Source organism: Pogoniulus pusillus, chromosome 10 (genome assembly GCF_015220805.1).
Source record: "Pogoniulus pusillus isolate bPogPus1 chromosome 10, bPogPus1.pri, whole genome shotgun sequence".
NCBI lineage: Eukaryota > Metazoa > Chordata > Aves > Piciformes > Lybiidae > Pogoniulus > Pogoniulus pusillus.
The window spans coordinates 11,624,119-11,637,902 of record NC_087273.1 but is presented as its reverse complement, the minus strand read 5'-3'; the positions used below and the strand labels follow the sequence as shown (position 1 = coordinate 11,637,902).

General features: G+C 43.0%; 1 protein-coding gene across 6 annotated transcripts in view; it reads left to right on the top strand.

The window, feature by feature from the left end:
* The window catches only part of TNIP3 (TNFAIP3 interacting protein 3), an 82,422-nt gene that overhangs the window by 31,235 nt on the left and 37,403 nt on the right, over positions 1 to 13,784 (top strand). For all 6 annotated transcript variants that reach the window (XM_064149910.1, XM_064149909.1, XM_064149914.1 and 3 more), the window contains one exon: positions 1,912 to 1,997. In XM_064149910.1, coding sequence (XP_064005980.1) covers positions 1,990 to 1,997 — 8 coding nt within the window. In that variant the 5' untranslated portion in view covers positions 1,912 to 1,989. The remainder of the gene's footprint in view (positions 1 to 1,911; positions 1,998 to 13,784) is intronic.

Genomic DNA, 13,784 nt, shown 5'->3' with positions numbered 1-13,784 from the left:
ACAAAGAAACCTTGTAGCAGCCTTACAGTATTTAAAGGGGCCTATAGGAAATATGGGGACCATGTTTTTTCAGGGCTTGTTGCAACAGGACAAGGGCTGATGGTTTTAAAATAAAAGAGGAGAGATTCAGACTAGGTGTAAGAAAGATTTTTTTACAATGAGGGTGGTGAAACACTGGCCCAAGTTGCCCACAGAGGTGGTAAGAGCTCCATCCCTGGAAACATTTAAGGTGAAGCTGGACTGAATTGATCTGATTGCACATGTGCCTGCTCACTGCAGGGAGTTTGGACTAGATGGCCTTTAAAGGTCCTTTCCAACCCGAAGCATTCTGTGATTTCATTTAGGCATTTAATTTTATTTTTTGATGTTTCATTTGGGCTAAGGATGTTAATTCCAGGTCAGCATTTTTCAGATTTTATATTTCTAAGTCAGACACCTAAAAGCTAAGTTTACACACCTCAAAATAAGGCTTAACTCACATTGTGTCTGCAGCTCCTAGTGAAGTCAAATAAATACAGCTTTCCATACTTTAGTTATGGCTAAACAGACACTCATAAAACTCAAACAAGCTGGAATCAAATTTCACATGAAACTGCAGTTACATTTTTTCTTAATAGAATCCTTGTAATTAGTGATTACCAAATGAATTTAAAATGTGTGAAATGCCTGCAGGAATGTGAATTAAGCAGGGGAAGGATGCCAGACACCTCAGATCTTCTCCTGGCAACCTTTCATTTTGAATTTCTGCTCTGCACATAGATGAAGCAGTATGGTTTCTGTAAAATGTCGAGCCATGGTTTCACATGAAATTGATGTTACCAATAGAAAGAGTGACTTATAATTGAAAGCTTACTTGATTATAAATAGCAGTGTTTGTTCTTGTTGGCTTCCCACTTTATTTCAGTGGCCTCTATGCTCTCCTTACCATAGATACTATGCAATCACTTGGGTCAAGAGAAACTCTAACTTGCCAGCTTTCTAATTCCAGCAACTATCCTAGTGCTATTGTTTATCATTTTAATCAAAAGAGAAAAATGCTCTTTCTGGGCTCCTTTTCTGATGAACTAGACAATGTTCTACATAACTTGAAGAAATGTACCTAGAGCTGTTACCAGGCTGTAGCACAGGAACAGAACCACTCCTTTGGATGAGATGGCATTGATTCATTCTTTGTACCCTCCATTCTCCTACTTGTGACGGAGAAGAGTGAAATTCAGAAAGCTTGCTAGTTTTCATCGGAAAAGGAATATCTGAGTGGAGACTGCTTACTGTTACCCTCATGCATGTGCTTTTCTCTGGGAGGGGTGTTTATTTCCTTCTTCCTCTTTGGCAGTGCAGTGCTGGACAGTGGCTTGGTAGGAGCTTGTATAGTTCTTGAACAATGCGCTTGCACACAGTAATTCACAGACAGCTCCTTCTTTTCAGTGATTGATATCAGACTCATTACTTTTAAATTTGGAACAGTAGTTCTACTGGACTCTTACTTGAAGCACATGAATTTTCTGATCAGTGTGAGGACATATCTGAACTCCAGAGTATTCAAGATAGTTGATTGTTTTAGGATGAATAATAAAAGCCCTTTTGGCAACACTAATGTTCCCGCTACTGCTGGCACCTGTGCCTCTTGAGGAGATACTTGCCACTGTAGCCATAAACTGGTTTTGCTCCCACCCTTGCAAAGCTGGCCCTGTCAGAGAGGTGGACTTGAGAGAGGATGATGCTAGGAAGAGGTAAGTATATTCCTGGCTTGTCAGCCCTTTATGGCATATGAAGAGGACAACAGACATGTGGGCAAGGCATGGTTTTCTCACCTCATTGTAAGTGTGTACTTACGTTTTTCTTCCTAGATTGTTAATATTTTTATTTCCCCTTTAAAACTGTTTGTTTTTTTTTTCTCCCTGTTTCCAACAGATTCACTGTGATCAGCTCAAAAGAAAGAATAGAGGTGTGGAGGATCATCTAGAATTGTGCCCCCATGAGTTTGTTGAGATGGAAAGGTATTGACCATTTTAATTTTACATGGAAAATCTTTTTTTTTTTAATTAAAAAAAAAGGAAATTTATTTTACATTAGTTTAAATGTGTATTTGAGTGTTTCCTGCATGTGTCACTCAATTTATTATCTTTCAGACATCCAGGTTACTACTTTTTTTCCCCCTGCTTTAATCTGTCCTGTGGATATCTGTGTCAATTCTGTTTAAATAAGTGAAACATGGAAATTATTTGTGCTTGGACGAGCAAAATCACAGGGAATAGTGTAGGTTGGAAGCAACCTCTGGAGGGCATCTGGACCAACTTCCTGCTCAAAACAGGGCTAGTTAGGTCAGGTTGTTCAGGGCCTGTTCAGCTGAGTTTCAAGTATCTCTAAGCCTGGAGATTGCTCAGCCTCTTTGGGCACCTGCTTCATCACAACCTGTAATTTCTACTGATAATGGCAATAAAAGAGAAGACACTGTAGAATGCAAAGAGAAAGAGTCACATTATGGTTGCAACCACTGAGGAGACTCTGATGATGTCAACTCCTTTCTAAGACTGACTGAGTAATAACCAATTCTAAGGAAATTGAAGTGCGAGTGCTTCAGTGATTATTGCTGTATTGAGCAAGATAACTTCTGGCCAATAAAATGGAAATACATATACTTTAAAGTTGCTGAAGATTATTGAAAGATAGCTTTAAAAATTAAGTACAATGTGTAGATCTGAGAGATAAAAAGAAAATTGGTTCAAGGTAGCTATGGATTGTTCAGGAAGCTTAAGAAATAATACCCTAGCCTTCTTTCCTCCTGTATATTGTGATATAACTGGATTTAAAATCCTTGTGGACTGGGATTTCCTATTTATTCGAGACAGTGTGCTCTGCTGCCTATGCAATTTGATTCCAGCCTGTCCCTGTGAAGGGAGGCACCAGGTTCATCTCTGGCCATGGCAGCCCTGGTGAAACCATATGCCAGTCTCTGGCAGATCAAGCTTTGGACCTGTGATGCAGCCTGCAATGAGCTTCCTCTGTCTTTCAGCTACCTAACAGCTACCACAGGCAAGCAGCTGATTTGTCAGAGGAGATGGTTGTCCTCCATCAGCTACTGTGTGTTATGTTTCTTGGCTGTGTTTCCAAATAATGTTTATCTGTTTATTCTGCTTGTGCTCTTAGTAGATCACTGAAAATATCTCAGGTCTATGTGAGAGATGCTGACTCAAAAAAATTAGGGACTTGTCTTCCTCTGAGGGTGCAGCCCAACTGTGAGCCTGGGTCATTAAGGTGCTGGTGATGCATCTGCATCCTGAACTAGGAGGTGAGATGGGCAATGTGCAGGTCTTGTTCTGTTTGTGGTGATGTCTGATTTGGGAAAAGAAAGAACAGTCTTAGAACAGTGTCATTCCATCAGAACCACAGCTTTCCACAGAAATGAGCAGGTGTAAGATCTGAATAGAGCTGTGGTGCTCGAGCTGTATCTGTGGGGTGAGAGGCCAGTTCAGAAAGGGTTGTGGGAGAGGGACCATTTCAGAAAGGTGCTTGTTGAGGCTAGGAGAGTGTCCTAAAATGAATACAAGCTTTTCTATCTATATGTCTTCATAGAAAAAGAACAGGCACTTCAGAACATTGAGATTTAGCTCCCTTCTTGTTGAACTCTTAGTGTTCAGTTCTTCCAACACTTGACTGCCATCTCCCACCAGCCTTTCTGCATGTGTGCATTTCATTGGGGGGATTCCTCTGCTCAGAAGGCACATGCTACTTGGTTTCTCTGCTTAGCCAAGTTTTCCATTTGATTTTCATGGCAAAACTTCAGTTCCCTTTTCACTGGTGTTCCATATGCAGCTAAAGAAGTCCTGCGTGACGAGTCTGGGTGACCTTGTTTCATTTACTGCTTCTCCAGAGACCACCATCTGTAAATCACTCATGGCTCATTAAAAGCTCAAGAAAGTTGGTGAAAATAACTTAATTGGCTTTCCTGAGGTTTGGGCTCAGCCCAAATACTGTCCATCAGGAAGAAATTCAGTTATGGTTGTGGTAGTATAATGAAGTAGGAGATCCAAGAGAAAGGGGAGTGACGTTGCTTTCCGGACATACAGGCTGTATAGGGAACAGACTTGAGGCAGGAGCATTGAAGCTCAGTCCCAAAGGACAGGAACCTCTAGGTGTGGAGGGGAGCATCACCATGTGACAAGTGTCATTTAATTCAAACCAACTGGTCACTGTCTCCTTGAATGCTGCACATTTGTTGAGGGGAAGAGTCAAAGACCAGGAGACACTACATGCCTGTGCATCAGCAGGTTTACTTCTCTTTTCACCCTGATAAAAGAGACTATGGATGCAGCTTCACTTCACCACTGGGCACTTTTTGGTTTTGGCTTATTTTCAGAGAAGCCAGATGTGCTTCCAGTAAGAACATGCACCTCTTCTGTTGTTGTGACTTCTGTAATTCTTAAAATTAAGCAAAACTATTAAAGATTAATTGTTTCTGTTCACATTAAGAGCACACAGCTTCTCCAGATGTGGCATTTGACAGCCAAACAGCTGCTGGCTATTAAATGTGCCATAAAAGCTCCATTCCTTTGTCGTAAAGGGAACAGAAGTGTAGGGACGTTTATGGGGTGACAGGCAGATGGTTTGGCTGCATCAGGTTTGAGCGAAAGTTTAAGTGGTTTCTCTGCTGTAATCACAGTATGTGCAAGTTTTAACCCCTCTCATACACCTTGCCTTGTGGAGCTCTTTTCTTGGGACTAGAGTGAGATTATTTCTAATCTCACACTTGCACCTCCCAAGCAACAGTGTTGGTGTTTTGGGTTTCTTTGTAACATCTGGGACATTGCACTATGAAGACAACACAGTTGCTCTGTTAGGTGGAGCTCAGCTGCTGCTGGTGGCTGGCTTTCAATCTATGCTTTCAAAATACTAGGTAGGTTTTTCTAGGAAAATTTGAATTAAAAAATTGTAAATAATTTGAAGGAATGTATTGCTACTCCCCCCCCCAAACTTTCTCCTAAAGTTTATCCTCACAATTGTCAGAGGCAAGTGTTCTTTTTGGGTTCATAACAGTGCAGTATGCTTTATGCCAAATAAACTACTTTTTGTAGTGTGCATGTGAGGTGGGACATAGAACCTAGTGGAACTCAGTTTCAAAAGATCTGGCTCAAATTTCCAAGCCTAAACTGAGCAGAGGTCTGCTCATGGGACAGTGGCTTCTAGGACACCACTGATCGTTAGAGAGCTGTACCGTATTGTAACTATTGTTTATCAGCTCAGAATCTACTAAACTTGTCAGGGCTCATGAGGATGAAAACATTTTTTCTGTACCAAAAGTGGTTTTGTTTCTTGGCAAAAGTTTGTTCTTCCCATTGCTTCTTGGAAAAATGCTTGGCCATTTAGTCTTGACTGGATAACATTTTAATATAAAAATCCCAATCTATTTACATGGAAAAAAACTCTAAAAGAGTTCTATAAACTTGAATTAAAAGAGAGCAAAAGTGCTGTAAAATCGTATGGGACTAGTTCTACACATAATCTGCCATTTAGAAGAATTGTATATCTAATTTTAATCTGTTTTAAGTCCATTTCTGGTATAAATTAGATTAGCTATTCTGTAATCCAGATCTCATTTTTCCCCCTAAAGACCTTTTTCTGAAATGAGGATGCATTATCATAATTAGGAGAGATACTAACTGAAAGGTCTTGCCTTGAAATTTGCTACTTAAAAAAAAAATTTCCAAACTAATTCATCCTCAGTAGTTCAAATGCAGAAATTTATTTCTTTCCATGAAGCCAAGCAAGCCTCAATGCCCACCCAAGAGGATGAAGCCTGTGCTTAACCTCTGGGCTCTGGAATTAATTTCCTGTCAAAATGTGACTTGGTGATGTTGGTGTCTCGCTGTAAATCCTGACTTAAAACCTTTTCTCACAATTTTTTAAGGTGGGTGTTTGTGCTTTCACCAATCACAGCAGAATGACCTCAGCACACCACCCTTGAAATCATTATTATTTCAAATAGAATTACATGCCTTCAGTATTAATATTTTTCAGTAAATGCCTTGGAACACATTGTAGGTATGTCTGCTGTTACCACATCGTGGCTCTTAGTAAACAATAATGCCAGCTTATAGTGAAAAACAGGGAGAGCCAAGAGTTCACTAATGGTACCAGTTGCAGAGCTGGAACTCTGCATGGAGCTTGTACCTGGCTATTTGATAAATATATATTTATTTCTTGTCCATGAGTCCATGCTGCTGGAAGCCCAAAGCACATGGCTCATCAAAAGAGCGTGGCACAGCCATCAGGAGCTGAGCTGGCTGCTGCTCTGTTATAAAAGTTTCTATTAGTGAGAGTTGTTCTGTCTTTAGCTTCTTCTAACCAGGAAAAGATAGACTGCAGGAAGTGTTCTTGACACTATTAGAAGCCACTGGTGTCCATACTTCATTCTTGTGCCATCTTATTCTGGCTCTAGTGATAGTTTTGGACCAAATACAGGTTGTGCTCTGCCTCATTTACATGCACTTCATTGCCTGACAGTGTTTGGGGACAAACCTTTTTAGCAGAGTCTGTTGCCACAGGATAAAGGGTGATGGTTTTAAATGAAAAGAGAGAAGATAGGGGAGACTTCAACTAGATAAAAAGGAGAATGTTTTTACAGAGAGGGTGAAACACTGGCACAGATTGTCCAGAGAAGTGGTAGGAGCCTCATCCCTGGAATCCTTCAAGATTAGGTTTGACAGGACTCTGAGTAACTTGCTGTATTTGAAGATGACCTTTGTTACTGCAGGGGGGTGAACTAGATGATCTTTAAAGACCGCTTCCTGTATCTCACAAATTTGAATGGTTTCAATGTTCCTGATTTTTTTAATCTTCTGATTGCCTCTTTGTCTAATTTAATTACTAACCCCCAAAACATTTAGAAGATAATGATGACAGCGTAGATCAGTAAGGGAATTAATGGTGTAGAAACTGTGATGGTTTGGGGGTTACCCCGCCCCCCCCACACTTTTGTATTTGCCCCAGCTAACTCAGACGGACCCTGGGAATATAGATGAAGCAATTTATTTACAGCTAGCAGAATTTACAAGCAGCTATTTACAATATATACAGTTATATACAATTATATACAGAAATATACAAAGGATAAACAATACAAAAGCACAACTCCCCTCCCAGAAACCTGAGTCCCCAGGAGGGGCTCTCAAACCACCCCAACACCTCCCCCCGGCCCTCTCAACCTTACCCCAGTTCTCAGGAAGAAAAGAGATGCAGCCAAGAGGTTAGGGAGCAAGGTTAGTAGGAGCAGGGTTAATGAGATGTGACCAGGTCTAAGGCCAAAGCAAGAGTGAGAAACAAAATGGAGAAAAAGTCTTTCTTCTTCCCAGAGTTCTCAGCGTGACTGTGAGAGAAGTAGACACAATTGTTTTTCATTTCACTGCCCGTTATCTAGTTCTTTTACCAAAACATTCCAGCTTGCTTCAAACTAGCACAATCCACCCCTTGTCTACTTCGCTCAGAGTATCGCTGAGAATTATCCAATCTAACCTAAACCAATATTTACACTAAAATAATATATACAAGTTCAGTTCACACTTCAATCAGATGTAGGTGATTCAAAAGCTCAGAACAGGGACTCCCAGATGATGTTGGGTTCGTGCTCACGTACTGTAGATTCTCTCAGTGTTGGGCGCCGATGTTACCTAGAACAGAAAACTCCTAACAGCTTGAATTTAAACTCTCTCAGCTAAGGTTAGATTTCTCTGTGGAATACACTGTATTTCACCATTCTCCTGCATTACCCAGTAGGTATGACCAGGACCTTCAGCAGAAACCACCCCTCGGACAGGTTTCCCTTCGCCCGAAGGAGAAAATACCCAAACAGTTTTCCCTAACAGATTCTTCTCATGTACAACAGGAACTTTATCACCGTCTACTGTTTGGACCAAATCTGATTGTACAGGTCCTGCTCTGTTTACTGAACCTCTACTATTTACCAACCAAGTAGCTTGTGCTAAATGTTTGTCCCAGTTTTTCAGAGTTCCACCCCCCATGGCTTTTAGGGTGGTTTTCAGCAAACCATTGTAGCGCTCAATCTTCCCTGAAGCTGGTGCATAGTAGGGTATGTGATAGATCCATTCAATACCATGCTCTTTGGCCCAGTTTTTCACAAGATTATTCTTGAAATGAGTACCATTGTCTGACTCGATTCTCTCTGGAGTTCCATGTCTCCACAAGATCTGTCTCTCCAAACCAACAATGGTGTTACGTGCAGTAGCATGTGGAACTGGATAGGTTTCCAACCATCCAGTGCTGGCTTCTACCATCGTTAGCACATACTGCTTGCCAGAACGAGATCGAGGTAAAGTGATGTAGTCAATCTGCCAGGCTTCACCATACTTGTACTTTGACCATCTCTCACCATACCATAAGGGCTTGATTCGCTTAGCCTGCTTAATAGCAGCACAGATGTCACAGTCATAGATGACTTGGGTGATAGCGTCCATGGACAAGTCAATTGACCTATCGCGAGCCCATCGGTATGTTCCATCTCTGCCTTGATGTCCAGATGAGTCATGGGCCCACCGAGCTAAGAACAGTTCACCTCGGTGTTTCCAATCGAGGTCAATGTCAAGTTCAGAGTTGGTATCAACTTGAGCAATCTTAGCAGCTTGATCTGCCTTCTGGTTGTGTTGATGTTCCTCAGTTGATCTACTCTTAGGCATGTGTGCATCTACGTGCCGCACCTTCACTGGAATCTTCTCCAGCCGTGCATCAATGTCCTGCCATAGATCAGCACACCAAATAGGCTTTCCTTTCCTCTGCCAACCATTCTTCTTCCAGTCCTTTAGCCAACCCCATAGAGCATTGGCTACCATCCACGAGTCGGTGTAGAGGTAAAGGATAGGCCAACTCTCACGTTCAGCCACATCAAGAGCAAGTTGAACAGCTTTTACCTCAGCGAACTGACTGGATTCTCCTTCGCCATCTTTCGTTTCGGTAACTCTCCTGGTTGGACTCCAAACTGCTGACTTCCATATTCGCTTGTTCCCAACAAGACGACAGGAACCGTCTGTGAACAAAGCATAGTTCTTTTCCTGATCAGAGAGATCACCATAGGGAGGAGCTTCCTCAGCACGAGTTATTTTCTCCTCTGGAGGTTTGGAACAGTCTGTGCCTTCCGGCCAGTTGGTGATCACCTCCACCAGACCAGGTCGGTCAAGATTACCCATTCGTGCTCGTTGGGTTATCAAAGCCATCCATTTAGACCAGGTTGCATCAGTGGCATGATGTGGTGATGAACCTTTGCCTTTGAACATCCAGTTAAGAACTGGCAGTCTAGGAGCTAAAAGCAATTGTGACTCAGTTCCAATCACTTCAGAAGCTGCTTTCACTCCCTCATAGGCTGCTAGAATTTCTTTCTCAGTTGCAGTATAATTTGTCTCTGAACCTCTGTAACAACGTCCCCAGAAACCAAGAGGACGACCACGTGTCTCATTTGGAGCTCTCTGCCAAAGGCTCCAAGTTGGACCATTGTCACTGGCAGCCGTGTACAGAATGTTTTTAATGTCCGGACCAGATCTCACAGGTCCCAGGCCCACTGCATGGACCACTTCTCGCTTGATCTGATCAAAGGCTGCTTGTTGTTCAGGTCCCCACTCAAAATTGTTTCTCTTACGAGTCACATCATGCAGAGGTTTGACAATTTGACTGAAACCAGGAATGTGTAGTCTCCAAAATCCCACCACACCAAGGAAAGAAAGTGTGTCCTTCTTACTGGTGGGAACTGCCATGGTAGAGACTTTGTTGATCACATCCTGAGGAATGTAACGGCGACCATCCTGCCACCGCACTCCCAGAAACTGAATTTCTCTGGCAGGTCCTTTGACCTTGTCTCTCTTAATGGCAAAACCTGCTTGCAACAGAATGTCAATGATTTTGTTACCTTTCTCGAAGACTTCCTCAGCAGTTTGGCCCCACACAATGATGTCGTCGATATACTGGATGTGCTCTGGAGCTTTACCTTTCTCCAGTGCATTGTGGATGACTGAGTGACAGATGGTTGAGCTGTGTTTCCACCCCTGAGGCAAACGGTTGAACTGGTACTGGATTCCTCTCCAGGTGAATGCAAACTGAGGCCTACACTCCTTTGCTATGGGAATAGAGAAGAAAGCATTAGCAATGTCTATGGTTGCATACCATTTAGCCTCCTTCGATTCCAGCTCGTACTGGAGTTCCAGCATGTCCGGCACAGCTGCACTCATGGGTGGTGTCACCTCGTTGAGGGCGCGGAAGTCAACTGTCAGTCTCCAGTCGCCTGTAGGTTTACGCACAGGCCAGATGGGACTGTTGAAAGGTGAATGAGCTTTCTCGATGACAGCCTGACTCTCCAGTTGACGAATCAGCTGATGAATGGGCAACAAAGAGTCACGGTTAGTTCTGTACTGCCTATGATGAACAGTTTGAGTTGCAATTGGCACTTCCAGATCCTCTATGTCATGATGTCCCACAACTGCAGATTCATCAGAAAGTTCAGGTCTAATGGACAATTTCAATTTATCGTCCTCAATCTCTACAGATGCTATTCCAAAAGCCCATTTATGACCCTTAGGATCTTTGAAACAACCTTGTCTCAAAAAGTCAATTCCCAAAATGCAAGGCGCATCAGGACCAGTTACAATAGTATGTGTCTTCCACTCTTTACCAGTTAAACTGATCTCAGCCTGTACCTTAGTTAACTCTTGAGATCCACCTGTGATTCCAAAGATAGAAATGGACTCTGTCCCCTTACAATTAGATGGCAATAAAGTACACTGAGCACCTGTGTCAACTAAAGCCCTGTATTTCCGAACTCTTGAACTGCCAGGCCACCTAATGAATACATTCCAATAGATTCGGTTCTCTCCACTATCCCTTTCCTCCTCCTGGCTGGAGGCAGGGCACCCCTAATGCTGAACATGGCATGTAGGGTGTACACAGTGATTGGTGTTGTTGCGAGAGGAATTGCAACTGTTGGAACAATTGCAGTTGCTCTCGGGAGCTGAAGAAGTGACAGCTACTTTTCTGGCATTATTGCCTCTGTTTCTGCCACTCTGCAGATCCCTGACCCTCTTTGAAAGAGCTGAAGTAGGTTTACCATCCCATTTGTTCATGTTCTCATCATATGTGTCACGCAGAAGTATCCACAGTGACGCACGTGATTGCTGCTGTCTGGGTGGAATTTGTCTCCTCCTGGGCTGGAATTGCCTTGCAGGAGGTGGGCGTCTGTTCCTCACTGCAGAAACATGCACCCATTCAGATGATGCAGGAATAGTATCCTTTACCAGATTTTTGAGATCCTCCTTCAGTTCTTTCATAGTATCTTTAATCTCTGTAGTCATAGTTTTTATGGCACAGATTATACCAGAATGTGACAAACTGTCCTCAATCTGCCTGAGCTGGTCAGTGAATTCACCAACAGTGAAAGACCTTCCATTATCACTCCTTGCTAGAAACTTACTGGCCAAGATGTTAGCATAGGATGAAGGAGCAAGTTTAATCAGCTTCTTCATGAGACCTGTTCCCAAAGGAATATCGTCAGGCTCATGAGTACCATGATCTCCATAAAGCACTTCCTTCACAGCAAACTCCTTCAGAAGCTTAATTCCCTGCTCAATGGTGTTCCACTTCTTGGCAGCCCATGGCAAATCATCTCGGGAAGGATATCTCATAGCCACAGCCAACAAAAGGCGTGTCCACAAGCTAACCCTACCAAGAGGACTTGCCAGGTGTTTGTCCACTCCACTCTCCTTAGTGAGTGGTCCCAGCTGCTTGGCAGACTTGTCTCCTACCTGCAGGGCATTAGCACCAATGCCACGGCATCTCACTAGCCAGCTTAGGATTGGCTCACCTGATTCTCTTGTGTATTCCTTCCTAACTTCCCTGACCTCTCTGAGTGGATCCTTGGAGCCTTGGATGTCATCTTCCTCCTCCTCTTCCTGTTGTTGATCTGGTGGTACCTGGCCTAACACAATCTTCCTCATAGCATTCCTAAACTCATTGGAACCATCCTCTCTCCTGGCAGCTAACCTCACAGCACTCCTCTCACTTGAGTATTGTTGTCTCAGCACATCTACAAGGTCTCGTAGACTAACTATCTCCTCTTCCTCCTCTTGCTGCTGATCACCAGAGGTCCCCTGTCTTACATCCTCCTGTGAACCACTCTTTGTCTTAGCTTTTGCCTTAGCAGGTGCCAGAAGGGCCTGAGCAGCAACAGGCTTGGATGTGTCTGCTGGAGGATTTGAATCTTTAGGAGTCTGACTTGGAGCATTTGAGTTATTGGAGGTCTGACTTGCTTTTAACAGGAGGATTTTGGTTCTGGTCTGCTGGCTGGGGGTTCGAATTGGCTGAGCTGGTGTCATTAGGATTTGGACTGACTGGGCTAGCGTTACCAGCACTAGTAGTATTATTAACATTAGTGGGATTATTTGCCTGTCCTCCTGGGATGCCTGCTGAACTCTGTGGCTTGTTTTGGTTATCCTTATCATTGTTTACATTATTGGCAGGAACACTGGCTGTGTTCCCAGCACTTGGAGAAGGAGGGGCAGAGGCTGGCATGGGGGAAGCCGATAACTGTGTTCCCTTGTTTTGCTGTGAAAGAGACTGCTTCTGAGACACAGAATTTTTCCTAGCTCTTACAGAAACTGGTTTTGAATTTTTCACACATAATGCCAAAATTAATATGAAATTTAAAACTACAAGAGCCAGTATAATGCCCAGCATCCCTGCCATGCTCTGTTTCGAGTAGAAATCCTTGCATGGATTTGGCATTTCAGTTTGGGGCTGGATGACCCTCATGAGAGCAGTAGATAAAGCAGACTCTCGATTGATTGTAACATTATTGACAAAAACTCTTGTAATATCACTTGTAATATTCTCAGTGACACTAAAACCAGCATAACCAAGAATAAAATCACCCCAGCTCCAGAACATGTTTGAAAGCTTAACTTTAGCCTTCTTAAAAACTACATGAAGCAAGAAATAACCAATTTGATCTTTGATCCAGTTGTACACAAAAAACCAGAAAACAGGCCACACAGCAATCCCCACCAAGTACAATAGCTGCTTGATTAGCTTCATCTTAATTCCCAGAGCTAATTTCCACTCACTGAAATATCTAGCCCCACGTTGGGAAAGCCAATTAAAAAAAATGTGATGGTTTGGGGGTTACCCCGCCCCCCCACACTTTTGTATTTGCCCCAGCTAACTCAGACGGACCCTGGGAATATAGATGAAGCAATTTATTTACAGCTAGCAGAATTTACAAGCAGCTATTTACAATATATACAGTTATATACAATTATATACAGAAATATACAAAGGATAAACAATACAAAAGCACAACTCCCCTCCCAGAAACCTGAGTCCCCAGGAGGGGCTCTCAAACCACCCCAACACCTCCCCCCGGCCCTCTCAACCTTACCCCAGTTCTCAGGAAGAAAAGAGATGCAGCCAAGAGGTTAGGGAGCAAGGTTAGTAGGAGCAGGGTTAATGAGATGTGACCAGGTCTAAGGCCAAAGCAAGAGTGAGAAACAAAATGGAGAAAAAGTCTTTCTTCTTCCCAGAGTTCTCAGCGTGACTGTGAGAGAAGTAGACACAATTGTTTTTCATTTCACTGCCCGTTATCTAGTTCTTTTACCAAAACATTCCAGCTTGCTTCAAACTAGCACAGAAACATACCTGTAAACTTCGCGAGATCAAAAGCAGTTTGCGTTTAGCTTTCTGCAGAAGCTGAATGCTGTGTGCCCTCTAGAGCTCGCTGGGGGAAGCTCAGGTCAGTATCA